Here is a 27122-nt window from a genome sequence, read left to right as displayed (position 1 = left end):
ATGAAGAGATACTTGTATCGATGGTGCCCAGGCTCTCCCTGCTTTGGAGCTACCCAGAGGCCTTCGTTCTACAGGGCCAGCAGTTGGGTATCTTTCACCCATAGTAAAATAAATGAGGGCACAAAAAAAACCTACTGTTTATTATGTCACATGGAAATAGCCAGTTGCAGCAAAGAGCACAGGACTGACAACTGCATGGTAACATCCCTAGTGAAAATAACTTCAAATTCCTTACAGGTACTGTCCTATTGCAACCAGCATCCCTGCCGGCTCTTTAAATAGCTCCCTGCTGGCTTTTGCCGCAGCTCAGCTCTTGCCGAAGCTGTGCACCACGGCACCCCCGCTTCCTTTCACCCCTGGGTAACAGCCACTGAACTAAACATATTTACACTGTTAATCAATCACTAGATAAAATTAAAAGTGGGGAAATGTAATTACACTTCTGACCTAGTCAGTCTCCTACAATGTAACGTTGGTGTCCAGCATGCTCCTGGAGAGACCTATAGACAGGCCTCTCTAAAGAATACGTCGTTGGAAGTGGGCTATGATCCTTACGCATCTCGTTGGGGAAGAGATCCATCCCTGCCTTACAGGGGTTAGTTTGAGTAGACAAACGAGAGATTTGTTTCTTTGGAGATTCCCTTCCCCCCCAATCAGGGGAGATGCACCCTCCCAAACTGGAAGTTGGGTTCTAGTTTGCTTTCTCAGACTTCAGCCACCAGGTCACTTACTCAGGGCATGGTGTAGATGCCCAGTGACATGTAACGTGGGGCCTGTCACTTGTCAGAAATAACAGAGTCATGAGATCTGACATCCCACCCCTCTTGCTGTCCCAGAGGGTGTTCAACTTGCAAATAAACCTTTTGGTTCCCCTCTAGTACTAAGAATCAGTCTCCGAGCTAGAGCCACCTCTGGGCTTGGGGACAATGCATTTAGGTAGGCTCTAAATTACTTAAAAACCTCCTTGCGAGCTCCTTGCCTTCCTGGGAAATCTAAGGTTCAGTAAGGGAAGCCAGAGTGGAGGTAAGAATAAATACGCCCAGTTCTTATGAACGTGGTTGGTTAGTCCTGCTGTGCCGTGGCCGTCGAGTCGGTGCCTCTTCGGGATCACTGAAATCCTGCAGCCTGTGCTCTTCGGCGTCGTATTCACTCTCTTCCTGCCTCTGCGGAGTGCTGTGAATGCTCTAGAAACGAAGGCACAGAAAGCCATTTTGGAGCCTACCGGGGGAGGGATAGCTCTGTGGCTTGAGCATGGGCCTGCTAAACCCAGGAGTGTGAGTTCAATCCTTCAGGGGACCATTTAGGGGTCTGGAGCAAATCTGTCAGGGATGGTACTTGGTCCTGCCATGAGCTAGGGGACTGGACTCTGACCTCTCGTGGTCCCTCCCTGTTCTATGAAATAGGTATAATAGATCTTCTTTGTGCTGCTAGCCTACAGCAGGGGTCTCAAATTCAATTTACTTTAGGGCCTAGTGCCAGTCCTCACCTAGTGGGCCAGCAACCACCTCCTTCCAGCAGGCCCGTGGGGGAGGAGTGGCGCACTTTATCCACATTTCTCCCCACAACCCTCATGCGTTTCCTGGCCCTGCCTGATGCCCCAGGCAATTGAACTCTCCTTCCAGGGTCTCCACTGCCAGCAGGCCTGGGGCGACTTCCAGCAGCTAGCTCCATGCTGCTGCCAGCATAGCTGTGGCCCAGAGGATGTGGGCGCAGAGTCATCCCATCTAAAGGACAGTTTGGGGTGGCTGCCCTAGGCCCTGCATTTTGGGGGCCCCTGTGGTGGCCATCCCAAATGTCCTATGGATGGGCCGCTCCCCCCCCCCCCCCATACTCAGGTTAGCCTACAGGGCCCTGGCGGCTGGGGCCAGCAGCAGGGGTCAAGACCCCTCCGCACTCACTACGGCTGGAGAAGCAAAGCAAGGCAGTAGCCTGCTCTGGTGCCATCTCCCGGGTGGTGTCCCTCAAGGGAGGGGACTTGAGGGAAGGAGTGCAGGGGATGGGGGCAAGGAGAGGCAGAGCAGGGGCTGGGCTTGGGGGAAGGGTACGGACACCCCCCCCCCTCCAGTCCACAGGGACTCATGTGCCGGCAGCTTCATGTGGGCCAGATTGTGGAACTGCTTGGGCTGTGGGTGGCCCATGAGCTTGAGACCCCTGTGCTATAGGTTTCCTTTAGTGAGATTACTCCAGAATTGCACCAGGGAACCTGAAATCTGGCTTTCCAGCTACTGATCAGAGGAGACCCCAACCAAAACCCCAGGTCTAAAACACCCTTCAGATTCTGAGGAAACTTAGATCTGAATCTGAACTTTGATGGCTGGGCCTTCAGTGCTACAGTTACTCAGATAATCCAGCCTCTATCTTAAGATGGTGCTGTACCGATTTCTGGCCAGCACGAAGTACCTGGTAAACAAAAGAAACTGAGGCTGGAACTTGAGCTGTGTAGCAGCCTGTTGGTGTCTTAATAAATGTCTTCCATTTGAGAGATACTGTGATTCCATGTATTGGCCCATAGAAGTCCCACATTTCTCTAGAGCTTAGTGATCTCTGTGAAGTTCTTCGTGTTCATGGATTTGTTACAAAATAGCATTTTCTCGGGATGTATATTAAGGAGGTGAAAGGTTAATTGGTAAACCTCACCATTGGTGGGTGACGTTTACCAGTTCTGATTAACGTTAATCGGTGGGGGCTAGGGCCTGCCTGCCACACTCAGGAGACTTTTCCAGCCCCACAAGGAGCCCGCTACGACAGGGGCTGCTTTACTGTCCGTAGCGGCCCCTCTCTGTGGCTGGCCCAGGAGCCCCATAGATAGGGACTGCTCCAGTGTCCAGAGCCCGAGTGCTCCGTAGGCAGGGATGGCTCCGGCTGGCTGTAGCAGCTCTTGCCTACAGCAGGGGGGTTGCTCCACTCTGCCCCTCCCTTTTAATCGGTTAACCAGTTAAACATAATAACCAATTAAACCGGATTTTACATCCCTCATGTACATGTTTTAAATTTCCTGTCCCTTTTTCACTGAGAGAAACTTCTTTGACTGTCATATGCGAAGATGCTTGTCTTGGTGCTTTTTAATAGCAGATGTTTTATATTTTCGTTACAGGGGAAGAGCTATTTAATGCCTTCCTCCTTATTTGTAACTTTCAAAATCTGTTCCTAAAGGAGCCTAATTTATGCCATTCCCTAAATACTGTTAGGCTGGGCTCCGTGAGCCAAATACTACATAACCGGGCACATGGCTATTATTAACCATGTTTACTGGAGAAGTACTGAAGGACCAACCAAGAATGGGCCCCTGGTGTGCTAAATGTTAAACACAGAAGTTCCCTGCCAGAACAGCTGATGATCTTGAGAGATGAGATAGATGCAGGCTGGGGGAAGAGGTAGAACTCCCAAGTACAGTGAGCAATGGGATGACAAAAGTCATGTTCACACTACAAACATTTTTGGTGGGAGGAAGGGAAGGCGTATCAGAGAAGGGCTACTAGGATGATCAGATGAATGGAAAATATGCTTTACCAGAGGAGACTAAGGCCATGTCTTCACTAAACGGAAGATCGATGCTGCCACAATCAATCTTCCAGAGTTCGATTTAGCGGGCCTACTTAAGACTTGCTAAATCAAACTCAGAGGGCACCCCCATTGGAGGCAGGTACTCCTGCTTCTGTGAGGAGTAAGGGAAGCCGATGGGAGCATTTGCTCCCATAGGCCTCCTGCTGTGGGGACAGCGGGGAAATGCAAAACAAGGAAAGTTGGCTCCAGCTACGTAATTAACATAACTGGAGTTGCATATCTTGATTCAACCTTCCTTTTTAGTGTAGACCTGGTCTTGTTTAGCCAAATAAAAGAGAAGCCGAGGGGAGATCCGATTGCTGTCTACAACTACACCAGAGGGATAAACACCAGGGCAGGAAAGAAGTTGTATATATGAAGGGCCAATGTTGGCACAAGCAAATGGACATAGACAGGCCATTAATAAATTTAGGCTTGAAATCAGACAAAGGTTTCTAAGCATCAGAGGAGTGAGGTCCTGGAACAACCTTCCAAAGAGGTGGCAGGGCCAAAAAACAAGCCTGAGCTTGATAAGTTTATGATGCAATTGCCTACAAGGGCACATGGCCCTTCTGTGACTGCTATTATCAAATATCTCAAACAGCTGGGGATGAGACACGAGATGGGGGAGGGCTCTGAGTTACTACAGAGCATTGGGGCTGGTGGATGTATGGGTCTAACAGATTACCATAACAGGGAAGGAATTTCCCTCTAGTTCAGATTGGCAGACATCCTGGGTCTTAGGTCTTCCTCTGCAGCATGAGGCCGGGGTTGCTTGCAGGTTGGAACTAAAGAATGGTGAATTCTCTGTAGCTGGAAATCTTTAAGCCAAGGTTTGAAGACTTCAGTAACTCAGCCAGAGGTTAGGGGCCTACCTCAATAGTGGGGGGGGGGGGTGAGGTTCTGTGGCCGGCGAGGTGCAGGATGTCAGACTAGATGATCGTGAAGGTTCAGCAGGGCTCTGGGGCAAAGGTGGGTGGCTCGGCGCCCCTAGAAGGGGCGGAGCCTCTGCCTGAAGGGGTACGGTTGAGGGCAATCAGCCGGTAGCACCACCCAGACCAGGGTGCTCCACCTAGCCCTCCGCTCCGGCGCTCCAGCAGCAATTCAAAGGGGCCCAGGACTCCTGGCCCTAGGGCAACTGCCCCCTTTTCCCTCTCTGATGATGGGCCTGTGAAGGTTCCTTCTGGTGCTAGACACTCTGACCTAGGAGGGGCTCAGCTAAACGGGAAGGGAAGGAGTAGGGGGAAAGAGGGAAGGATGGGGAAAGACTGGAGGGGAGGGAAGGAGACAGCCAGAGAAAAGAACCAATCCGCAATGACTCCCAACATGGGGCTGGGTCTCTCTCACCTGGCTGCTGCTGGACCAAGGCAGGCTGGAGGAAGGGTTTGTGGAGCTCACTGGCCTGGCATCATAATTTCCAGAAGCACTGTGGAGCTTTGCTCTGAAATCCTAGCAAGGCAACACACCGATGGTTAGGGTCAACGCCAGCCGGAGCCAAAGGCCTGGCGTGCGGGCCGATGCCTTCTGAGTATACCGTGCAGTGAGCAAACGCAGCTTTGTAGTGTGCAAGCCACCGAAAGCAGCAAGCCAAGGAGGCTGTGCAAGCTTGTTTTCTGTGACTGCCCTAGCGACTGTAGGCATAAAGAGCCCACGGGGTCCAACTGGGAGCAAATGGGTTGGAGAACTCAGCTTAATTTAATCAAACCAAAGGCACTGGCTTGCCTGGGGGAGGGGTTTTGCTGCTAGCCCTGGAGAAGTTGTGTTCTCTACCCTCTCTTGCTGGCTGGACTTGGACCATGATCCTGGTTGGTTCATTCTTTGTGCCCGGGATTTGCTAGCCAGTAGCAGTCCTTGAGCCTGGGGATGCACCATAGCTGCATCTGTGCTTGGCACCTGCCCTGCACACCTGCTTAGGGGCTGGTCACAGTCTGTCACTGAGCATCCCTGGGTTAAGCTAGGACTGTGCTTGAATGATATGCACACAGAGCTGCATGCTCTTGGCAGGGGGAGAGGAGACTTCGCGTGCTCCCCTGCCCCCAGACCAATCAGGGCCTAGGGGCAGGAGGAAGTGTAGGAAGTTTCCTCCGCCCTGCCCCTGCCCTGCAAGGAGCATGCGGCGCTTAGAAGCACCACGTGCTCCTGGCAGGGCAGAAGGAGACTTCATGTGCTCCTCTGCCCCAAGCCCTGATTGTCCTGAGGGCACAAGGGGGAGCGTGTGAAATCTTCTCCCACCGCCCAGGGCATGGGCGCCTAGGGGGCGCTCCCCTACGCCCAGACCAATCATGGTCAGTGGGTGGGAAAAAAGAGAAGTATCCTGGCCCTGCCACTTCCACTTGAGGTCCCACCCCTTCTGGTGTGGCCTAGGGCCACTTCAAAAGTTTCTGAAGTGGTCCCCAGTAAAAAAAAAAAAAACTATTTCCCACTCCTGTGCCAGGGAAATGGAAACCTGCAGGCACCTCTTTAGGAATACAAATTGCTCATTAAAATCTAATCTCCTTTGCAGTGTGACTAACGCACCCACGTGAGTGACGTGCCGTACTGAGACTGATCCAGGGAGGGGTGATCCGGGGCCAAAGCTGCTTCCCTTCTGTTGCCTTATCGTTCAAGGTCACGAGGCATGTGGCCGCCGTGTGCTTCCATTGCCCTCTCTGCACCACGGGGATGTTGATACCCACTTCTAAGAGGTGTCGGGGATTAATCCCCGTTGACAGCAGGTTTTAGGCTGTGCTGCTGGAATTGCAGGAGGCGTGTTTGAGTAGAACCGTGCACTTCAAACCTGCGTACCTCCATATCTCTTTCCAAGTCATAATCGGTCAGGATCTGGAAGGCGCTGGAATAGACCTCGAGAGCCTTAGCATGGAAAACCATCTCGACGGTGACGAAGTCCAAGAAAATCTTCTGCAAGAAAAGAAGGCGGGGAGAGGGGTTGGGGTGTAACATGGGCCAGCCCTTTCCTTGAGCAACCAGTCCTGTAGTGAAAGCACCCAGTCGCCTGCCCTCTTCCTCGGCACTGCGGGCCGGTTAAGAAGTGACATCCCGGGGCTTTGGAGGCTGTTCCATTCGCTCTGCCTTGACGGTATTGTAGTAGTGAGAGACTATAGGAAACGGGTGGGGAAAGGAGCAGGCAGCCAGCTCCAAAGTATGCTTGCTGCACAGGGACCCCTGCTCCGAAAAGCCTCATTCCCCAGATCAGATGGAGCCCTAAGCCAGCTGCGACCAGGGGGTGTTTAAGACAAGGGGCCATTGTGATGATTTTCTTGTCTGGCAGGGAACTTTCCCCCCGAGATCCCTGCACCAAAGCCAGCACTTTTGTCTGAGCTAGAGCAGATCTTTCGGAAAGAAAAGTCTGGCCTTGATTTAAAGGCTTCCAGGGAGGGAGAATTTACCACATCCCTAGGTAATGTGCTCCAGTGGTCAAAATGAACCTCCGAGAGGTTTCTTTTAAGGTGCAATTTCTTTCTAGGCTGATTTTGCCTAACTTCAACTTATAGTCATGAGGAGGCCTGCTGATGGGGGCGGGAGGGGGAGCAAAGGGAGCAGCTGCCTGGGGGCCCAGCAATTCTAAGGGACCCTGGGCCCTTTAAATAGCTGGTAGAGTGCTACATAGAGCGGTGATGTGGGGCTCTGGAGCGTGCTATGTGGCTCTGAGGGCTCCTGGGGGCACTGTGCTCTGGGTGGTGTGGAGGGCTGCCCCAGGCTCCGCCCCTTCTGCCTGAGGACCCGCCCCTTCTGGGAGCACAGAGCCAGCTCCTGTCACTTTGCCCAGGGGCTCGTCAGCTTCCCTGGTCATGAAATCTTGCTGTGCCTTCATCTGAGTGATAGAAGAGGCTCTTTGCTCTACGGGTGCGTCTCCACAGCACCGTTATTTTGGAATAGCTGACGCTATTTAGAAATAACCCTGCGAGCAATTCCATTACTTCGAAATAACGGATGGCTTGTTCCGACCTCTGTGTACACCTCATTCCACGAGGCATAACGCCTCTTCCAAAACAGCTGTTTCGAAATACCTGCAGTGTGGACGTTCCATGGCTGCTATTTCAAAATCGCTCCTCCCCAGGGCCATTCAGAGTAATTACTCCTAGTGCTTCCTGGGGCTCTAAATCGAGGGAGTGTGTCCACATTAGGGGAGCCTGCCTTGGACTAATTTTCAGGCTTCCCTATAGTATAGACGCGCTATTTCGAAATAAGCTATTTTGGAGTGTTTCTTCCAGAATAGCTTATTCCGAAATCAGCGTGCAGTGTAGACATACCCTAAGGTATGAATTGCCAAGGGAGGTGGTGGAATCTCCCTCTCTGGAGATATTTAAGAACAGGTTAGATAGACATCTGTCAGGGATGGTGTAGGTGGAGCTTGGTCCTGCCTTGAGGGCGGGGGGCTGGACTCGATGACCTCTCGAGGTCCCTTCCAGTCCTATGATTCTATGATTCTAAGGCTATGTCTACACTCTCAGCTTCTTGTGCAAGAACTCTTGCTCAAGAAAACGTCCACACTGCCATGTGCAAGCTGTGCTTTTGCACAAGCGCACCCATGGCAGTGAGGATGCTTTCTTGCGCAAGAAAGCTCTGATGGCCATTTTAGCCATAGGGCTTTCTTGCACAAGAAATCCCTGCTGAGCGTCTACACTGCCCTCTTGCACAAGAGCTCCTGCGCAAGAGGGCTTACACCTGTCAAAAAAGAGCGTCGCTCTTGCGCAAGGAGCCCCCTCTTACCACGCTGTGCTGTAAATTTACTTGCGCAAGAGCAGGCGGGCAATGTGGACGCTCTGCAGATCCTTGTGCAAGAATGGCCGTACTTGCGCAAGAAGCCGCAAGTGTAGACATAGCCTAAGTGTGCTTTTTCCCTTCTCTTCGTTAAGTTACGTAGATTAACCCTATCTCTGAAGGGTAGGTCTCCCAGCTCTTGAATCATTCTCGTAGCTCCATTCTGAACCCTTCACAGGGCACTTTACCTGGATGTCTGTCAGCTTCTGTTTCTGGAACTCATCGATGGTTTCCTCCAGCTGCTGAGTGGTGCGGCTGGCATCAACTGAGGCTTTGTGCACGTTTGACTCAGCCTGAGAAAAATACCAAGACAGCATCATGTGGTGTCTACACTGGCCCTTCAGCTGCAGGAGGGGATACCAGCCTGGGCATCGGGGAGCAAAGGCAGCTCAGTGGAAGCAAAGTATTGAATTACAAGACACGGCCTTCAGAGAGGAAGGATGGTCCACGGTTAGGGTACTCACCTAGATCCTGGAAACCAGGGTGCACTACCCTGTCCTGCCACTAACTGCCTGAGACCTTGGGCATGTCACCTCTCTTCTCTCTGTCTCACTTCCCCATCTGCACAGTGGGGATAATGGCTCTGCCCTGCCTTCCAGGAGGCGGTGAGGATAAATAGAGCCCTAAGGTGGGTAGACAGGCCAGAGGCACTGCAGCACTGGAACCAGCAATGAGATCCAGACCATGCAAGTACCCCCCACCAGTCCAGTCCATCAGCCTGCCTGTCTCAGTGCGGAGGTGGCTGGAGGAATGGCCGTGCCCTGGTCAACCCTCGTTATAAAGCAGCCTGGGGATTAATGATGCTTGTGGAGCAACGCTAGGGCTTACCACGTGCAGAAGGAAGCGTTGGCCTTGCTGCCTCGGTCCAATAGTGTGCTCAAAGGCCTGGTCCTGCATTCACCACCGAATCCAAACTCCTGGTCTCACATTGGCCTGGTTTGGTTGATCACGGGGTGCAGACCAGGAAGCTGTTTTGGTTCCCCTCGCAAAGCCAATGCCATGATCGAGTAAGTGGTTTCTTTTGACACTCACCCAGGCTATGTCTACACTGCCAGGTTATTTCAAAATATAACCCCCGAAATAACTAGTTCGAAATAAGCTTATTCCTCTTCGCAAGCAGGCGTTAGTATTTGGAAATAACTCCCCAGTGTAGACATGTCCCCAGAGTCTATCTCCTGGGGCCACAGCCACTCTGGGGGTGACATGATCTCTCTATTTTGACACACACACCACTTGACAGCGATTTATGTGCAGGCTGGGATGGCCCGACCGTACCCAGCAGAGTGCAATGGGGCGTGCATGCTTCATGGTGGAACAGACCCATGGCGCATGGTGCCTTATGAGGACTGTAAGTTTCACAAGAGAGGCTAACTTCATCCCTAAGGAACTCCACTAAAATTGGCAGCGTGACAACAGGGATGTTCCTAGCCTTTTCCCTTGAGAAACAGTTCCGCTAGATGGCATATATGCTCGGTATGTGCCCCCTTCCTGCAATTTTTATCAGCCAGGGCTTTAGTATGACCAGAGGATCTTCATTTTCTAAGAGTTCATCTGCTCCTCCTAGTTCCCCATCTACCTATGATTTTTCCCCCTAATCTTCTGTATGTGACATTGCAATCATTCCCATTTTCCGAAGGAGAGCAAACAGAAGGTGCAGTCAGATAGTCGTAGGGCCTTGCATTTTAACAAGCAGGGACCTGTTCTGTGTGTGCACGGACCACACCCTGGCCCCCGAGGGGACCCATTTGCACATGCACATGGCTAGAGAGGTGCCATGGGCTTATGTGGAGTCCAGATTGTTCTTGCACCACCTGCCGAGTAAGCCCTGAATTCGGTTTGTAAGGAGCTTGGCTTCACGCATGTATCCTCAGTCACAGTGAATTAAGTGACAGAAGTCCAATGTCGAGCATACTGACTATTACAGCAGTAGGGTGCCTGTAGCTAGAGTGTTTCTTAAAGCTGCTTATGAGATGCCACTGGGTCCTGAACTGACCGTTCTGTGGCGGGGGCAGGGCATTGGGAATCAGGTCTCTCGTTTTCTGTTTATAGGAAAGGTTACATCTTCTGAATGCTGAGCTAGTTGCTAAAGCTAGAAAGTGAGAGTCAGGAATCCTGGGTTCTCTTCCTGGCTCCATCACTGACTTACTATGTGATCATGGTCAAGTCACTTGCCACACCCCTCCGTCTTTGTGCCTCAGTTTCCCTAGTGTCTGTAAAACAGGCATAATGAGACTGACTTTCCGTGCTGAAGTGCCTTGCTCTCCAGTGGGAAAGCCTTAAGTGAGAAGTAAGTGTTGTTATAAGCTTCCCAGTGTTGCTTCCTCTAGGCCAGTGTTTCTCAAAGTGGGCCATGGACCCGCTCGGAGAAAGCTGCCGATGGGCCGCTCCGGTTTATTTACCAGCTCCGCAGCCACGGCGCCTTCATGGCGTGAGGGGCCGGTAAAGAAACAAACAAAGAACCACTGCTCCAGGCGAGGAATTAATATGGCTGGAGAGTAGAGAATATTCAATCAGAAGGATGATTCTTGCGAGTATTTTTAGGGGGGGTCAGTTGCATCCCCATGATAGCAGGCGCCCTCAGGAGCCCTAACACTATTTTCCCTTCCAGTACAAAAGGTTCAATAGCTCTCCTGCTGCTAGAGAGAGAGAGGAGGAAAGGCAAAAATCCATCAGCACTGAATGCCATTACAGGAAAATGGATGAGACTTATGCCAGGGCTATTTCAGGTACTAAACATGTGGTGTAGGATCTGGACCAGCGGAGCATAGAACATCAGCGTGTTGATCAGAAAAGCAGCTGGGAGGTGAAATAAAGCCTGCCTTGGCCGGGGTATTGTAGGTGGGGAAAAAGCAGAAGGGAAGCTGGCAGGCAGGGACCGGGGGCCCTCCCTTTCCTCCATGGGTGGGTGTATTTCGTTGCTTTGCTTTGTGAGCTAATTACTTCCAGACTGAGTAGATGCTCAGTCATTCTTTTTTCTCCCTTGAATACCAAACGCTCATGCTGCGCACAGTACAGAGTAAACACAGGAGACGCTCACAGTTAGAGTGTGGGCTATGCATTCCCAATGGGCCCCGGTTCTTATCTCCCACTGGGGTCAGTCGGGAGTGACACTGGCACTGGTCTAAACAGCGTCCGTGACAAATGAATCCTTACTTAGAAGCTTCAGCTGAGATCAGGTGCCGTTGTGCTAGGTGCTGCACGTGCACGGGAAGAGAAGTGGTTAGAATACCGATAGGTTTTTTTTTCCATGAAAAGTTTCAACATTTCATTAAAAAGAAAAAAAAAACGGAAAAATTCCAGCCAACACATTTTTGATCGTTTTGACAAAAAGACTACGTTTTCTGCAGAAAGCAGACGCTTTCCCCAAACATGTGGTGTAAGTGAAAACCCAATTTTCCATCCAAAAACCCAGTTTTCATAGAGAACTTTTGAACAGTAAAAGAGAGTCCTTGCTCCAGTATGCAATAGTACAGCCCAGGAAGGGAGAGAGAAACCTGATTCCAGTGCCGGGAGCTCTTGGAAAGAATTGTGTCTTCACCAGTGCCCCACTGCGTTATAAATACCGCCAGGAGAGGTTTTAGACCATTCCCTGAAGTCCTGTCCTGGGCTGAATTTGCTTCTTGAGCACTTACCTGTGCTTTATCCTGATGATCTTTCACTGTCCACTGCTCGAAATTGTACCTTGGGCAAAGGATAAATATACCTGGGAGGATTGGTGCTTACCTGGGACTGAAGGCAATAATCAAGGAACAATCTGATAGAAAGGGAGAGTTTCTAGACACCGATCCTTGTGCCAGACGCCTGTGTGACCAGCGGAGTCCAGAACCGAGCAGTGACTCTCAAGATTCTTGTGGGCAGGAAGGAATCTTGTGGTATTACACGGACTCACTGCCCTGATTGCATTTCTGAAGGAGGATTTTCACCCTGGGGCGAACATGACAACAATCCACCCTTATGAAACATAAGCCCAGCTTTGCCTGTGACTTTGTTGGAATGCCTTTTAAATTGTGCCAGCCAGCATATGAGCCCAGACGGAACACATCATATTACCAGATAGGGATTGGTGTCCGCGGAGAGAGGTTACCTGTCCGCTCTTGCACTTAATCCAGTTACAGAGCTGGTGGAAAAGCCAGTAAAAATCATGGGGTTTTTTTGTTTTTATTTTTTTTCAAAATTTCAATGAGCTTTTTGGGAAACTCACAAACCTCCATTTCAAGAAGGATGTGGAGAAATTGGAGAGGGTCCAGAGAAGAGCAACAAGAATGATTAAAGGTCTAGAGAACATGACCTATGAAGGAAGGCTGAAAAAATTGGGTTTAGAAAAGAGAAGATTGAGGGGGGACATGATAGCAGTTTTCAGGTATCTAAAAGGGTGTCATAAGGAAGAGTGAGAACTTGTTCATCTTGGCCTCTGAGGACAGAACAAGAAGCAATGGGCTTAAACTGCAGCAAGGGAGGTTTAGGTTGGACATTAGGAAAAAGTTCCTAACTGTCAGGGTGGTTAAACACTGGAATAAATTGCCCAGGGAGGTTGTGGAATCTCCATCTGTGGAGATATTTAAGAGTAGGTTAGATAAATGTCTATCAGGGATGGTCTAGACAGTATTTGGTCCTGCCATGAGGGCAGGGGGCTGTACTCGATGACCTCTTGATGTCCCTTCCAGTCCTAGGATTCTATGGTTCTACCTCTGTAGCAGGTGGAAAACCCACAAAGATTCATGGAAAACAGCTGAAAATTTGCCAGGTTTGGCACAGAAATTTGATTCCTCCCGCCCCCCCCAATCCCATGAAAAATGCCATTGAAATGCAAATCGTATCAGGCATCTCTGGGTGCATGCAAATGATGCTCCCAAACCTGAGTGGTTTTTGCACCTGAGCTGTTGGAAGCAGAACTGTAGGGATGTATGAGGCTTTGGGCTGCCCAGTTAGCAAACTGAGCTGGGAGGCTGTGGTCCCCAGTCACATGGTACTGTGGTGACTCCACATGAGACCGAGACAGCCTTTCTGACGAGAGCCCATGCTAGTCACCTGACGCCAGGCTTTGTTTCCAGAGAAACTGAGTCCCCTTGCTAAGCAGCCGAGCCTACGTAAAGACGGCCAATTACTTCTTTCCCCCTTGAGGATCTTTGGGACTTTCAGCTGAGAATTGCCGTCTTTGGAAAAGCTGCGGAAAGGGGTTGCTTGTTTGAAATATTCTTGCCAGACCTAGGGAAATCTTTCAAGAGTCTCTTTGAAAAGCTGTCCCACCCAGAAAGTCTGAAGTAACACGAGGCGGGCGAGGCAGTGTCTTTTATTCCACCAACTTCTGTCTTTGGCAAGGACAAGTCTTCCAGCTTACACAGAGCCGCTCTTCAGAGCCGGCTTGCAAGGCGTTCTGGTTATCTTCTCCACAGCTGAGCTCTGTGTGGCTCGAAATCTTGTTCCTCCGCAGACAGAAGTTGGTGTACGTATTGTCTCTCCCACCTTGTCTTTCTCCTATCCTGGGACTACCACCGGTACAACGAACACTGCAAACAGTCTGAGAAAGTGCATGTCCCTTGGCGAAGGGCAGAGGAGGGGTATTTCAGTACGGAGCATTACCCCGTTTTCCATTCACACATCATTCAGTGAGTGCTGATGTCGGGAAACACTTAGGAAAGTTAGCAGAGGAGCCTGCCAAGATTTATGTGAAAAATGTGGCTTTGGGAATGCATCTGAGATGCTTGTGACCAAATTGGTGTCAAATCTCTCCTTGCAGACTTATAAGGAAGTGGTTTTGGGCAGGGGGACAGGGGAGGGGAAAGTTGGTGGTTCATTACCTAACCCTCAATCCCATTACGTGTGTCTCGTTTATGTGAGCTCTGATGGGTTCCCATGGGTGCCTATGGTGAGCTTACAACAATCTGGGTTTTCCCTTACTAGGGTGGGTGGTTTCCTGATGCTGGTCTGTTTCCCGCAGATTCTGTTGGACTCCAGGGCTCTGTGGAATGTTTTGGAAGAAACTACGATGAAATGTAAGCCGAGCTCTGGCTTCCCACCTCTGTGTTACTAATCAGACAGCTCCCAGGTAGGGATGTTAGTGTATAGCTGTTTAAATGATTAACTGATAAGCCTAGGCTTCTAGGTTAATCCAAATGACTACATGCAGCCTCTCCCCCCTTGCTGCCTCTGTATCAGAGGCAGCAAAGGGGGGAGGGAGGAGGCAGGAGCCAGTGCCCATGGGGAGCTGGCATTTAAGAGGCAGCATTGCAGGGGGAAGGAGAGAGCCCCCCCCAATCCTGCGTTGCTGCCTCTGTATCAGAGGCAGCAGCATGGGGGAGGGGGCAGGCGGGATGCAGGTGCATCCTCTGTCCATGGGGAGCTCAGCAGCGGGGGGGTGACGGGGGCTCCCCCAAAGTGGGGCCAGGAGTGCCCTGACTGCCGGCCCCTCCCCTGAGGAGTATTTTGGTAATAGTGTAACCACTAAAAATTGTTGTGGTTCTGCAATTACTAAACTACACGGTCTCTAACATTCCTACTCCCGGGCTACCTAAGGAAGAGCTAATGCTGCACCTCCCTGGCTTTGTAGGACGGCATAAAGGATACGAGGGTGTGTCGGTCTGACGGTGACTTCTGCCGCAGTCGCTCTAGTTTCTCTAGTTGCTTTATCTCATTGTTTCGGACACTGTTGAACCTCTTGATCTCTGTCTGGGAGAGGAGAAGAATGCGTTTTTGGTAGGCTTGCGCCATCGGCTGGCACAGCAAGGTTAAAGCCATAGGGTGCTTACCCGCATCTGCTTGAGTTGGACTCCGTAGCGTTTCAGTGGCTCCACCACCTTCATTTCCAGTCTCTCTACCTAGCGGGGAAAGTCACATGTGCAGGACGTCAGGCCTCGGTCTCTCTGTCGACGCCACCAGCAACAGCAGGGCCCACCAAACAGGAACCGGGTTGGCAGCTGGGAACACGTTCCGTGTAGCCCCAGGACAGCCCACAAGTGGCAGCGCTATTCAGATGCAGCTGACCTGAGCTGGGTTCCAACCAGATACCTCAGAGGTGAAAGGCCCCTCCCCTACTGCCACTTGCCTAACACAAAATGCACAGCAAGACGTGGAAGAGGGTGCAAGGGAAAACAGAGGGGTGAATCCTCCCCAAATAGTAACCAAAGAATGTTCCACCATCCCCTCAGAAGCTGAAACTGAGGGATCATGAGGAGCTTGTCAGTTTGGATAAGGGCTAGTTTCACCCCTGAATTTCCTCCTTTTTAACTTGGGTCTCCTGTCCCAAGGATCTAGAAGGCTGCACAGACCAACACCCTCAGCCCCAGAACAGGGAAAGCAGCAATGAGCCCAGCCCTATTAGGACAGGTCAGTAATTGTTAGCACAGTATGTCGTCAGGGAACTGAATACTCACTGTTTCCTGTGTTATGCTTATAAGAAGCACACGGGATCTTTATACAAGCCATGCACGCTATAAGTCCAAAAAACTTGGACTTACAGCGAAGCAACTTAAAGCGGGGAATTTTTTTACTGCAGCTGACTTCCATTTACGCAAACCAGGTGGTTTTTTTTTTTTTTTTGTGTGCGACTTAAGAGCAGGGAATGGGAGGACTTATGACACATCACACCCTACAAGCGTCAACGACCTTAATGTGGAACGGATGTATAACGGCGCGACTTATAGCAGGGATGCCCCATACACCTGTAGTGCTAACTCATGACCGCCCTCCCACGTCTATGGTCAGCCTGTGCCTTCCTACCTGTGATCCCAATCCTGACGTAGTTAGCGTCTTGTGGCCTAGGCAGCTCCTTACCTCGGCCTGCCTGTAGTCCTGCACTTTGGCCAGCTCCTCGGCAAAGCGCTTCATGGTGCTCCGCAGCTCAGGGTTCTCAGTGTTCGCATAGTCGAGAATCTGCTTGACCAGGAGATCCGACTTGTCCCGCAGCTTAGCCGTCTTCCGGGTGTAGGCGGCCATCAGCGTGCAGAACAGGCCGAAATATTTCTCAGCATTGGCTACCGTGGTCTCCATGATCCTCACTTGGCTATCTCTGGGGAGGGGAGAGAAGAACCCCATGTTTAGGTTAGCTCACCCAGCTTTGAGCTTAGCGTTCTGCAGGGTTTCTCTCGTGTGTCTCGGAATCCGTCCTTGGTGTGTGTGGAAGGGGGCATTTGCATGCACAGATTGGAGAACTGTGCACTGGACTGCCCTGTACGTACGTGTCTCTGTGTCTCTCTCTCACACACACAGACACAGACACACACACAAAAGCCATGGGCTGTGTCTACACTGGCATGAATTTCCGGAACTGCTTAAAACGGAATACTATTCCGTTTTCAGTTTTTCTGGAAAAGGAGCGTCTACATTGGCAGGCTGCTTTTCCGGAAAAGCGTCTGTGGCCAATGTAGACGCGCTTTTCCGGAAAAGACTACTGGGCTGTCTACACTGGCCCTTTTCCGGAACAGTGTTCCGGAATAAGGACTTATGCCCGAGCGGGAGCAGAATAGTTTTTCCGGAATAGCGGCTGATTTTGTACAGTAGAGCATCGTTGCTTTTCCAGAAATTCAAGGGCCAGTGTAGACAGCTCGCAGCTTATTCCGGAAAAGCGGCTGATTTTCCGGAATAAGTGGCCCAGTGTAGACACAGCCCTGGTGTCTTTCCTGCTGATGTGCAGTCAACCACTTCTTAAATGCACTGCAGGTTTTCCTTCGGTAACATTCCCTTAGCACAGTCAAACAAATATACAGGAGTCCTAAATTATTACAGAGCTGCCCCCTGTCCATCAGCATAGTGAAAGGTGGCTCTACTAAACCCAGGGCCCATTTTGGGGTTTTGCCGGCAGGGGTGGGAAATGTTTTCAGTGTCCCCGTGAGTGGCTAAGGGAAAAAAAACCCACCTACGCCCCAGACAAGCAACCCGCCCTCTCTGGTGGCTAATCCGTGGAGGAAAAGAAGTCTGAGCGGCACAGCATCACGGCGACCCCTGTGGAAATTGGTATCAGAAGCAACTACCCCATTTGCCTGCCCTTAAAACCAGCCCTGACTCAACAATTGCAAGGTGTGGGGGTGTGTGTGTGGGGGGGGATTTTATGGCACATTTTCCTTACTGGGGGAATACACTTTTACCCAGGTCTTCCTGTTTACTGGTACAGTTCGGGGGTGCTGGTTTTTTTCTGATTTTTGCACCTGCAAATATATTCTGGGGGCATGTATTAGCCCAGGGATGACTTGTTAGCAGGTAGCTTGTCTGCTGGTATTTGCATCTACCGTTTATTTGAGATACAGAAATGCACCCAGGAAAGGGAAGTTGGATGGCTGAAGATTTGGTGTAACCTGACCTCTTAGGTTCTGATGTTGCCTTTGTGTGACTGCCCTTCGGTGCAGCTGAGCCCTCGCTGGGCTATTGGCTGGACTCATCCCGCATGGATGTGATCTGCAGTTGAGACTCAAACCTAGACCCTTACAGTCAATTGACAGCAACTGTTCCAGGCCAGCTGAAAACAAGTCTCCCCTGGAGCCATTGGGAGCGGTGCTGCGCGCAGCTCAGCACAACTCCGGCGTTGCTGACATATCTCCCGGCTGCACTGCCCTGTATGGTACTGGCGGGCTTAAGCCGATTATTGAATGCTCCTTTCATAAACTTCAAATCCACATCCCTTCATCCCATCCAGAAACCCAAATCCCCCTGCGCTCAATGTAAGACCTTCCTGAATTCTTTTAAGAGCAGTATTAATGGAAAGATACAGCTGCAGTCTGCCTATGCGTCTCGTTCTCCCGGCGGCTCTGCCAAGAGTTTTGCAGCTGTGCATCACCTAATAAAGCCTGCTGGTCTCCATCATGCAAGCTTGACTCGTTGCCACAAAAGACTAAGGGGCCTTACATTTCTCAAGGCTCAGATCTGTAGTTAACTGCCTCCCTCCCCCCCCCGCCTCATGTTGAAAATAAATCATTTGCAAACATTGCGGCTCGCTAGAGCGTTTCCTGCTTTAGGCAATGCGGGACTATGCCCACCCCTTCCGGGTTTGCTGCCGTGAACAAAATCGCCCACTGCGTTGCTGCGCCTCAGCCTTTCTGTCTCTTCTGTGTGGCATCACCAGTCATGTTTGCAGCATGATTTTACTGGTCTCAGTTCTGGTTTCCGCTTACAGAAACAGAGAGATAAAGTGGAGGGAATTCAAAGGCACAGCCCAGTAAAATAAGCAGAGGTTAGTAGAGGGCCTGCGTTAACAGGAAAGATGGAAAGAGTTCAAAGGTGCATGGGCTGGCTGAGAAGGAGAGATGTAACTGCCTACAAAAGCAGCAGAATTATTTAGTGTGCATACATGGAGGCTCTCAGAGCCCAAGGAGATGGGGGGGGGTCCCTATAAAAACCGAAAGATGATGGCATCCAGTTGGGGAGACGTAGTTTGACTATCTGGAAATATTTCCTGGCAGCAAGATGTTTTTGCAAGGTGCAGTGGTCTAGCAAGGAATGGTGGTAAAGCTCAAACAGGACTGGATTGGATATGAGACGAAGTGTTATGGAAAACACCCTGCACTGGCAAGAGAGACTTAGCCTTCCTCTTTCTAACTTCTTCTTCCACGGTAAACCCTTGCTCATCCATGTGTCACAGGTGGGCTACGCCGCAAGACGTTCTCCAGTGTTTGCATTCCACCAACCACGGTGCAAGAGTCAGGCCTCTGTCCGATCTACTCCGCTAGAGCAGGTTTAAAAATGCCAGTGAATTTGTGGGAGCGTTGGAAGCATTTGCTTGTTTGATTTAAGAGCAGATCAGACAGACATCTGTCAGGGATGGTACTTGCTCCTGCCGTGAGGAGGTCCCTTCCAGCTCTAGTGTTCCATGATTCCCATGAAAGAGATTCAGGTTTTTCAATAAAACTGAAAATCAACAATTATTGAGCTTTTGCAAACCAATGTTAATGTTTGGGGGTTTTTTAATGGCGTTTAGTCAAATGTTTCATTTTTACCAAAACCTGAAAATTGTTCCTGAGAAGTTTTCCATTTCTGGTGTTTAGCCAGAACTGAACTATTTTGACCAACACGAAAAGTCTGTGGAAAAACGTCACTTCCATTTCTCATCCAAAACGTGTTGTGACCACGTGAGCATTCGTTTGTGTTTAGTTGTGCTGAGGGCTACTTGGGTTGCTATCCACGCACTGGTGGCTAGACTGGGAGCTGCTACCTGACAGGAGTCAAGGCTTGAAACATGCTCCTTTATTCATGATTGCTAGGAAAAAGGAATTGGATGCTAACCGTGAAGCCCTAACTGGGTCTGGCCTTCCACCAAACTACTTCTGAAAGCTGTGTGCTTTGGAAGCATGGTGAAAGAGCATCAGGCAGCCTGGACTGATCTTTCCCTGGGCCACATAGCTCTGCCAGGTCTGGTGGCAGGATGGCGGAGAAGGGAGGAGGAGGCATGTCCCCAGATCCTCTCACCTTGGCGGTAGTGCTGAAGGGGAAGTAAGTTACAGCCAGACTCCTGCCTCCAGCCGCCTGGGAATCTCTAGGGACTCCGTGTTTTTCTGTTCTCTTGCTTGAGGCCCTGCATCCAGGCTGATCTTGGCTCTAGCTCTGCTGTCAAACATCTGGCTCCAATACAGTCCTGGGTATATTTGTTATCATAGTCAACAGCTCCAGCAGATGCAAAGTTTCCAGAAGTTGCTGCTGCTGCTTTGCACGGTTCTCAAACACGGGATGCATGTCCAGGATATTTCTCTTGAGCCATGGAGATGACACCAGCTGAAAGAGTTGCTAGCTGCAGCCTTTGGGAAAAGCCTTTGGCCAAAGCTGCAATTCCAGTGCCCTGTGGGAGCTTGATGCAAATGCTTAAGGTCCGGCTTCCCTTGTTAGCATGCAGTCCCTTGCGCATGGAGAACCAGAGGATGCTCACTGAAGGAGCATATGTCGCGTTGACCATTTGTGTGTGTGAGTGACAGTGAAGATCATGGTGTGACGTAGTGGGGGGTACCTTGCTGGTTGCTAGGCTTGGGTTGTGAGTGACCTCCACTGGCTGCTGGCTGCAGCACGGCCCAGCAGGACAGGGGATGAGTCATTATGCAAGGGGGCTTCAAACCTGTCTGACCAGTTATCTCCCAGGGAGCGGAACAATGGGAAGAAGGGGAGTGGAGCCCTGGCTAGGGGCAGGGCTGGAAGTGAGTGAGTTTGGTTTCTGGCTGGTATCATGGAGGAAGCAGCCTAGGCAATGGGCTGGGATTTAGGGGCCCAGGCTCCCCCATATAAAGGGGGACTGAGGCATCCTAGGCCTGCCCTGTAACCAGATTACATCTGTGCTGTGCTGTATCCTGGAGAAGCAATAAACTCCCTCTATTCTACTGGCTGGGGGTGCAGGAGACGGGAAAACCCCAACGCGCCATCACACATGGGCTGTGGGGAGTGTGCAAAGTGGGGCAGAGGCATGCTGAGGCCCTTGACGCACGGATCAGCTCAGTCACCCCCAAACACAAGCACTATTCCCAGCAACAGGTCTCTGGACTATTTCATGGCTACAGGCTGCTCTGTGACCTTCCAGCCTTGTAAAGTGCTCACGTTTCTTTCCCAGGGTTCCCCAGAAGTCTGAGCTAACAGAAATCTCCCCAGTCCCAGGCTAACCATGCAACCTCCACCCTCTTCTGGGCCTAGGGGTCTGTCTGCATTGCAGTCAGGGGTGGGGGTGACTGCGTGGATGGGCCGGAGCTAGCATTCACCTAGCTACTTGGGGGCTACAGCAGTGAAGCTGGGGCCAGTGTAGGCTGCCCGAGTCATTACCCTTGGTTCCAGGTGGGCTTGAACAGCCTGCTGCACGGGGAGCCCAGCTTGCTAAACTGCAGCTAGCTTGTGTGTAGGCCGTCTGCATGAGCACGGCCCCACCCCGGGCCTGGAATGCAGGGTGCCCTGTGAGAGCCGCCGGCTGTCATTAAACGAATGAGCCCCCCTCCCGCTTTTAACCGTCCGGCTCCTCCTTCCCATTGCTGGGGCACGCACTAAAGTCTTGGAGGGGAGCAACCCGCTCTGTGGCACCCGTAAGCAGCATCTCTTGTTGTTACCGCCCCTCCTGGAGCATCTGCCTTCCTTCGGGGGGAGGTGGATACGTTCCGGAACCATGGAGGAACCGAGCTGCGAGTCTGCCCCGTGACGCTAAGGCATTGCATCTACCTTAGGGAGGGGAAAGCCGAGGCCCCGTTAAGGGACTTGCATCAGGTGGGGGCAAGAACCCAAATTTCTCCAGGCCCAGCCTGCTGCTCTGGCCGTCCAGACAAGCCGTCCTCACTGACTGGCAAGCTCCAGGGTATCTCAGGGGAGCTACCTAGAGCTCAGTGCAAGCTTCTCCCCCAGCAGGCTCCATGGGAGGGAGGCCAACGGAGGGGAGACCCCCCCAGGCAGCGGGGCCCGCCTTACCTGGAAAGGATGGTGTTCATGGCTGCAGCAATGGGCCGGCCTGTCTACCCCAGAGCAGTAACAGTGGCGCTGGCTGCAGGGGGACCGGCAGAAAGCACAGCTGCTCCAGACCTGGCTCAGGTGGCAAGCCCGGCCTGGTTGGCTTAGCAACGCCAGCAACAGAGCCCAGGATGTGGGTGGAGTTCGGGCTCTGGTTTCCAGGGGTAACTCAGCCTGTTCCATCTCCGGGCCCAGCCCACGGCTGCTTCCTCTTGCAATCTGACCCTAGGAACGGGCGTCTCTCCCCCCACCGACCCCCAGCATCAGCCTTGCCCCTCCCCTACCACCCAGACACCATCCATCCTCCGCTGGCCTGGGGCCAACCCGCAGAAGGGGCCCGGGAAGAGCGACAGCAGGCCCCTCAGCAGGGGGCTCTCGTGGTCTGCCTGCTTTTTGAGTCTGCGCAGGGAGGGGGACTCAGATGTCTCAGAGGCCCCCATTGGTGCCAGCAGCAGCACCTTCCCCCATCTCCGCCCTGCTCTGCAGGAGTCCCCAAAGCCCCTGGGGCTTTTCCCTTCTGCCTCAGGGTGAGCCTCCTCCCAGTGCATGCTGCTCCCAGGGGTGCCCTGTAACCATCTCCCTCTGTGACCCCCCACCTCATTCTGGAGGTGCCCCCACTGCAGCCCTCCCAACCTCAGCCAGTCTGGGGAAATGAGGGGGTGGACTGAATTCTTTATTCATACTCATTAGTGTCATTACCCACAATGCCCTCCGTGCCTTTCCACCAAGAGCCAGTTGGCCTGAACGGGGCGGAAGGGGGTTCCAGGGATCCAGTGTTTTGAATGTGAAATGCCATCCCCCCGCACCCCTCTCTTGACACCTGGGGCGGTGGCTAGTCCCTGCCTTCCCCTGTGTCGCAGCGATGTGAAGGCCAGAAGGGATCTTGTCTCGGCTCCTGCCTAGCCCCAGCCGGAGATCGTCCCCCCCATGATTCCTGCACTGAACCCACAACACTTGGCTGAACGCGTCGCTTAGCAAGACCACTGCTCCTGACAGAGCTACCGAGTGGCGGAGACGCTGCCACATGCCTAGGTCAGGGGCCACAATAGCTCAGCACCTTTCCCTGTGGGAAATTCCCACCTTCTTTTCCATCTGAAAGTGCCTGCTGGCTCGCAGGTCTCTCTCCTGTTACAAATCGCGGTTCCTCAGGGACCTGTTCTGGGCCCGGGATAGGCACATCACCCCTAGCAGGATCGTCTCCCGTGCCTCCTGGCTGCGGCAGGGGACGTGCAAGCGGCTGCAAAGTGGATAAAAGCGCTTATCTTTCCGTGACTCTGTTCAATGTGTAAAGGTCAGGCTGAAACCTTTTTGAGTCTGTGTTACAGCTGGGCCCAGACTGCCTGCTTCACATGCTCCGGGGTCCTGCGCACTGGCTGGCTGAGGATTAAGTCTAATCTAAATTCAATATCTGCTGCGGAGAGAGAGGGATTAAAGAATGGACTCGTTCGGTCTCCTCCCCGCCCCCTCCTCTCTGTGGAACCCCCTGTAAGGCTCCGGATGAGCTGTCGCTGCTTGTCGTCTCTGCATCTCCCCTGCTTGGGGATGAGTCTGACAGCGTGGCCAGAGCTCAAGGAAGACCGACGCACCGGTGGCCAAACCACAGGGTGAATTCTCTGCTTTGCACTCGGTCGGAGGCCAAACTAACACATCCCGCTAGCTCCTTGCAGACTAACACATCCCACTGGCTCCTTGCGTGCTTAGGAGTGAGTGAAACTCGGGTCCACGCCAGCCTGCTTGGTGACTGGGGCCACGTTCCTTAAATTATCTGTGGCCTCGGTTTCCCTTTCTGTAAAATGGGGATAAGGCGCTCCCTCTCTTGCGGGCTACTGTGAGGCTTGCTTAGGGAGGCCTTTTAATTGGTGGCACTAGAGAAGGGCCAAGTATTGGTATTGCCAGCAAAGGGCCAGGCTAGGGAACGGGGCCTGGCCCGGCTCGGTCTATTACCGAACTCCTCTGATGGTTAGAGGGGCAGTGCCGGCTAGTTGTGCTCCATGGCTTGGAGGGGGAGGGGACTTATCCTAGCCCCTGAGAGGTGGGGATTCCCCCTTCTCCCATGGCCCTGGTGGGGGCACATCACAAACACCCTCCCTTCCATCCACGCTCCCTGCACAAACCCCTTCCTCAGGTCTGGGCACGGTCACGTACCTCCCCCCCCCCCCAACTCAGCCCGCCCCTGGGGAGGGGGCCCAATGGGAGGGATGTGAGTGGGGGGAGGTCTGGGGTCCCCACCAGCATCTCTTGAGCTGGCTCTGTGGGGTATTGTAACCAGCTCCTTCAACTGGCATGCGCTGGGGTGATCTCCAGGCACGGTGATGTCTCAGGGCGGTCAGGCCCAGCTCTCCCCTCCTGTGCCGATGGGCAGCAGCTCCGCATTAGTGGGTCCACTCCACCCCTGCAGGGCCTCCGCGGGCTGAGAGTGCTCCCCCATGCCTACCCCCCGACAGCTAGCTAGCAGTCTTGGCAAAGGGGTTCGGGCATGAGGCTGGCAAGGCAGGGACAAGGCCCTGCGGCCCCTCGGGGTCAAAGGACCCCGTGCTGGTTTGGCTCCGCTTCAGAGGGGGAGTGGAAAGAAGGATTCTGCTCCACGTCCTATCCCAGCTGCAGGAGAGGAAGGGAGGGGGCCATGCTAGCAGCACGGGACTGTGACTCAGGAGTCAACCCCCAGCTCTGCCACAGACTCTCTTTGTGACCTTGGGCATGACGCCTCTAGGCCCTCCCTCTGTCAAGGGGAGATGACCATTCTCCCTGGCTGCCTCCTCCATTAGCCAGCCGATGTGGGGCAGGAGCTCGTTCTCACTACGTATCTGTGCAGTGCCCTACGTGAGGGGTCCCGGTAGCGTGGGCACAATTTTTAGGGGGAGTGTGTGCTGAGTTGCACCCTCCTGAATTCTGTCTGCGCCTCTCACCGCCCCTTAAAGCTGGGGCCAGGACCCCAGCCCCATTGGCTGGGTGGGACCCTGCATACAGGGTCTGGTAGTGGAGCCAGCAGCTGAGTGGAACCCAAGGCCGGCAGCCATGTCTCTGTGCATGGGGGTGGCATCCAAGCGGTACCAGGTGGGGAGCAGCAGGGCCAGTGGCCAGGCAGCATGTCCCTCTGGGGATTATTTCTCCCCCACAGGAAGGATGTTTATCTGGGGGAGGAGCCGGGGGGTTAGTTTTAGGGGAGACAATCCATTGGCGGCTGCAGCAAGCGCACTCCAAGCGCACCATTCTTTGGCTCCGTAGCCGCAATCTCTCTGGAACCGCCTGCAAGCCAGAGGAGTACCTAGCACAGGCAGATAGGCTGCTCCGCCGGCACCTGGCAGGGTTCGGAGCTACCTGAACACGCAGGGCCTGTCACCTGGCACGGCCCCCCCTCCTGGCTCGGGGTCTTTGCCAGCTGACTGCAGCTGTTCCTGACTAGCGCGCCGCATGCACAGAGGGTGGCGTGCAGCAAAGCCTTCCTCGGGGGCCAGCCAGGGCAGGCAGCACCAAAAGAAGGCTGAGGGGGGACGATTGCACTTTTAAAATATATTAGAGGGATAAATACCAGGGAGGGAGAGGAATTATTTAAGTTTAATACCAATGTGGACACAAGAACAAATGGATATAAGCTGGCTAGTAGGAAGTTTAGACTTGAGATTAGACGAAGGTTTCTAACCATTAGAGGAGTGAGGTTCTGGAACGGCCTTCCAAGGGAAGTAGTGGGGGCAAAAGACATATCTGGCTTCAAGATTAAACTAGATGGGTTTATGAAGGGGATGGTTTGATGAGATAACATGATCTTGGTAACTAATTGACCATTCATTATCAGTGGGAAATAGGTCAATGGAGGGATGATAGGAGTTACTATAGAGAACTTTCTGGGTGTCTGGCTGGTGAGTCTTGCCCACATGCTCAGGGTTTAGCTGGTCGCCATATTTGGGGTCGGGAAGGAATTTCCCTCCGGGGTAGATTGGCAGAGGCCCTGGAGGTTTTTTGCCTTCCTCTGTAGCATGGGGTATAGATCACAGCTGGAGGATTCTCTGCATCTTGGGGTCTTCAAAGTATTTGAAGGCTTCAATATCTGAGATATAGGTGAGAGGATTATTCTAGGAGGGGTGGGTGAGATTCTGTGGCCTGCACTGTGCAGGGGGTCAGACTAGATGATCATAATGGTCCCTTCTGACCTTAAAGTCTATGAGTCTATGTGGCTGGCTCGACACCAGCGGATCAGGCCATCTCTTAAGGTTACAAGCCCACGGTGCTTTGCCTTTGCTACAGCTTTCTGTGTAGCAGACACTGGACTTTGCCGTCCTGCTCTTGGCTTCCAAGTGCCCGGCATTGATTCTTCGGGCAGTAGTGGAGTTATCGGGCCCTCGGAAAGATAAAAGGCTCCAGAGGATGGAAAACTACAGCACAGCCGGATGGGTGGGGAATTCAGTGCCAAGGATCTCGGGGAGCAGCCGGGATCTACCGCCCAGCTGGGATGTGGTGCTCAGCCGAGCTGGCATATTTCTCCACCCAGCCAGCTGCGGTTGGCTTTGAAATGGGCCAGAAGACACCTGGGCAGGGAGAGGGTGTGTCCATGGGGCTGTGAGGGAGCTTAGTTGACAACCTGGTGTAATAACACACACCACAGGGGCCTGGCTGAGCACAGGCATATTCAGTGCACCTGCCACGTTGCTTTTCCTTTGGGGGAAGGAGGAGGGGGGGGGCAAATCAAATCCAAGTGCAGAGCTCGCTCCAGAGAGGCGGCAGCTGTTCGGACATGGCTCGGGGCAGGGCTGCTGGAGCCAGAGGCAGATGCTTCCATGGATGCAGCAGGTGTTAAGGGTGGTAACGCTGCTGTGCGGGCTGGGCCCTGTTTGATAGCCTACCCACCCCCAGGGCATAAGGAAACTAACACTGGTTCTTCCCTCAACCCTTTGGCCCCATGCCCAAGGCAGGTCCCCAGCGCAGCAAGGGGTAAGGCACCGATCCTGAGACCCTTTGAACGCTAGTCTGCCCCTCAGCCCTCTTCCTGCAACGCTCAGTGCGTCTCCTTATCGCCATGGAGGCCAGTGCGCTGAGCACCTGGGTTTAGTCCCAGCTCTGCTGCTGCCGCAGGGTTTGGCCGTGTGCACGTCACGTCCGCCTCGCTCCGTGCCTCAGTTTCCCCTCCTTTCGCCTGTTTAGTCTATGGGAGTCCTGTGCTCTAGGAATCAGTCTGTCACCCAGCTTCCTTTCCCTGCCTTTCCGACAGGCCTCGCTGCCCCGGGTCCAGAAGAGGGCAACAGAGAGCTGCGTATGCGGCCAGCCCATCCCCAGCCTGTGTTACAAACACATTCCCTTCACATGCTCCACAGTTTATTTGACCCAAAACCTCCTTCAATATTTATCCTGCTGGTGGGTAACAATCGGGTATTTCCTGTGCAGTGTTTGCACAGAATGGGGAAGGAGGAGCGATCCGTTGTTATGACTCTTGCACT

The 27122-nt window shown here is 52.7% G+C and overlaps 1 protein-coding gene across 1 annotated transcript; it reads right to left on the bottom strand.

Moving 5' to 3' along the window:
• Positions 1–135: 135 nt before the first annotated feature.
• CIBAR2 (CBY1 interacting BAR domain containing 2) lies at positions 136–21891 on the bottom strand. The gene is made up of 9 exons (XM_006137369.5): positions 21655–21891; positions 16075–16309; positions 15051–15119; positions 14869–14970; positions 12028–12033; positions 8493–8597; positions 6328–6441; positions 4891–4992; positions 136–1184 (listed from the first exon to the last, which is right to left on the bottom strand). The coding sequence occupies exons 1-9, from the start codon at positions 21672–21674 to the stop codon at positions 1047–1049; spliced, it is 891 nt and encodes a 296-aa protein (XP_006137431.3). The 5' UTR covers positions 21675–21891; the 3' UTR covers positions 136–1046.
• Between the last annotated feature and the right edge of the window lie 5231 nt (positions 21892–27122).

This window comes from Pelodiscus sinensis, chromosome 12, assembly GCF_052426305.1.
Source record: "Pelodiscus sinensis isolate ZL-2025 chromosome 12, ASM5242630v1, whole genome shotgun sequence".
NCBI classification, from domain to species: Eukaryota; Metazoa; Chordata; order Testudines; family Trionychidae; genus Pelodiscus; species Pelodiscus sinensis.
This window is presented reverse-complemented; position numbering and strand designations above follow the sequence as displayed.